A 2670-nucleotide genomic window follows, 5' to 3' on the forward strand; every position below is an offset into this window, starting at 1 on the left:
CCTTCGGCTTGACGAAACCTGCTCTGGCTTTGTGCCTGATGAGGCATCTTTTCCTTATCAACAGCATTTATTTTAACAACAGAGGGCAAGGTGCTACGTGCTCAGGAATGCAGTCAGACTATTTGCCTTATACTGATACTAACCATATATTTTTATATATATACATATACTTATTTATTTACAAAACCTTATATATATATGTAAGAGATGGTTTATATATATATTTATATACACACACACATACATATAAAAACCCTAAACTTACACTAACCCTCTGCACCTCAAAGCAAGCATGTGTGTGTACACACCAACACATGCTCTGAATCATCTGCTGCCAGCTCCCAGAGCAATCAATCCATGCATTCAGCCAGAGAGGAGGAAACATCACAGATGGCTCAGGCCACAACGTGTACTTGCTGTACAGTTCCTGCCACCTGAATTACAGACTCTGTCACTGCGCTCGGTATCTACTGCATGAAGAAACGACGAGCCAGTAGCACGTGTACGCGGACGGCCCGTGGCAGCTGAATGATGGGTCTGCAGAGTCTATGAGTAAGGGCACGCATTTTGCCCATTTTGGCTTTTGCAAATTGAAAGAAGATGGATTCAACATCAACCCCCAGCACAGTAAACCTCAGAAACGGAGAACAGTAGCATTTTTCTGTTACATTTGTAAATAACGGGGAATTCATTATCCTAACCGAGTGTGATGTCAGTGACAAAGTCCCACTCAGTATTTTGGAAGGATTCTGCTCCCAAGGTACGGAAGGTCTGGGCCCTCAGTCTGTCTGTCCATGTGCCTCCATCAGGGAAAAATCCAAACTTAACGTTTCAGTTAGTCTAACTTTTGCCTCATTAGCACTTCAGACAAAAATCCTGGAGGGGAAATCTTTGTTCTTTTCAACAAGCAAAACCAAAACACAAGATCTGGCAGCAACAATGCAGAAAATTTTATGCTGAAAATAATATAGTGCCTCGATTAGTTAAGTATGACAATAGTTGTTTGTTTCCTTTTTTTTTTCACCCCTTCAAGGAAATTCAAAAAGAACTGAAATGAAAAGGCAGCTCTGTGCCCATGTTTCTATGGCACACGGGACTCCAGGTCTTACCTTCTGGGTCATCTCGGATGACCAGGAGGCCGTTCCTGCAAACCACTTTCCCAGTGGAGGCATCAATAAATATCAGGGAAGGAATGTTGGAGACTCTGTACTTGTTCCACAGCTTCAGCTGTAAAAGAGATGGGGAGGTGAGAGGAGAAAGGTAAACTTGGCAGCGTGAAGAGGAAGATTTTGGAGCGTTAGCACCTTTCAGACCAGAGGTCAGAGCTAAGCAAAGAAACAGAGCTGGTGCTTTGGCAACGCGTGCGAAGTTACGTGAGGGCATCTCTCCAAAGCTGCTGGGCCAGCCTGGACCTGCAGTGCCTGCAGAGACCCCCACCATCAACACCATCCCCTCCGTACCGCAGCCGAGACCACCGTCGGTCTCACACCTGCTGCGGGCTTGCCTCTGAGCGCAGGTAACGCTTCTCCTCCTGCTGCACTTGCCTCTTTGCAAGTAAAATGGAGATAATATTTACCATACTTTGAAGTCTTTGTTTAGAAGACATGGTAAGCACAAGCACTTCTAATGTCACTGCTCTGAAGCAATTTGTAATGCTTCCCCGGCTGTTTCCTCCCCTCCCATTTCAACGTTCATTAAACAAACCAGCAACCCCTGCCAAGACACAGCCACGCTGAAAACAAGGCCAACGCACAGAAACACGATTCTGCTGCAACAGAGGCTTCCCGGGTTCGCTCCCAGGAGCTGATTAAGGGGTTTGACATTAGCCTGGGGGCCGCGTCACCCAGCTCGTCTATCCTGCATCACCAGCCCCGCAGCGGTCCCCGCCGGCTACGGGCAGAAGCCCCGCAGGCTGCAATGGCCACGTTTTGGGCATCCTGGTCTAGATGTTGCTGTCTGCTGATCTTTACGTTTTGCAGCAAGCTTGGCTCCACACAACACCGGTGACTGAGTGCTCCGCGTGTCACACAGCGCTGGGTTGACATTTCTCAGCATATGCTTCTGGCACAGGATAATTTGGAGCTTAATGCACGTACAGAAGCTCACTGGGATGGGGAGGAAGAAGACGATGACAGCTGCTGGCACGGCCCAGCCTGCAGGTGTGGGCTGGCTGCGGCCGGAGGAGCCGGTGTCCCCGCCACGCATGGAGGAGCTGCTGCGATCACCACGTTTACTTACCTTTCTCCAAGCATTTCAACCTAAACAGCCCCATGGTGAATTATCAAACTCTTAAACAAAAGCCAAACCGTAACTGAGAGCCAGAAGGGAAGGAAATGAATCACCACCTTCCCCTAACGTCAAGCTCTGCTCCGCAAAGCCCCTTGGGCTCCGGGTGTTTACAAGTCGCTTGGCTTTGGAGAATAAAACCCAGCCATGGGACAAGGGCAGGGGGGGGACCACCGAGAGCCCCACACAGCGCCAGCGAGGCTCTGAGCACCAGAGCCGGAGAAACCCTCACACGCCGTGCTGCTGCTTCCATCAGTATCTCACACAGAAACTGGACCCAGGGTTTTTTTCCAGAGGAAGAGGCCACAACTCTGCGGATCGCCATCCCTGATTTCCGAATAGAGGCAATCCCATCTCCCGAGACGCGAGTGATCTGGGGACCAG

The 2670-nt window shown here is 49.4% G+C and overlaps 1 protein-coding gene across 1 annotated transcript in view; it reads right to left on the reverse strand.

Moving 5' to 3' along the window:
- The window catches only part of NXN (nucleoredoxin), a gene marked incomplete at both ends in the record, with an annotated part of 12399 nt that extends 11172 nt beyond the window's left edge, over positions 1-1227 (reverse strand). The window contains one exon of the mRNA XM_009699101.1: positions 1110-1227. Coding sequence (XP_009697403.1) covers positions 1110-1227 — 118 coding nt within the window. The remainder of the gene's footprint in view (positions 1-1109) is intronic.
- Between the last annotated feature and the right edge of the window lie 1443 nt (positions 1228-2670).

The sequence above is a fragment of the Cariama cristata genome, unplaced genomic scaffold (assembly GCF_000690535.1).
Source record: "Cariama cristata isolate BGI_N322 unplaced genomic scaffold, ASM69053v1 scaffold14824, whole genome shotgun sequence".
NCBI lineage: Eukaryota > Metazoa > Chordata > Aves > Cariamiformes > Cariamidae > Cariama > Cariama cristata.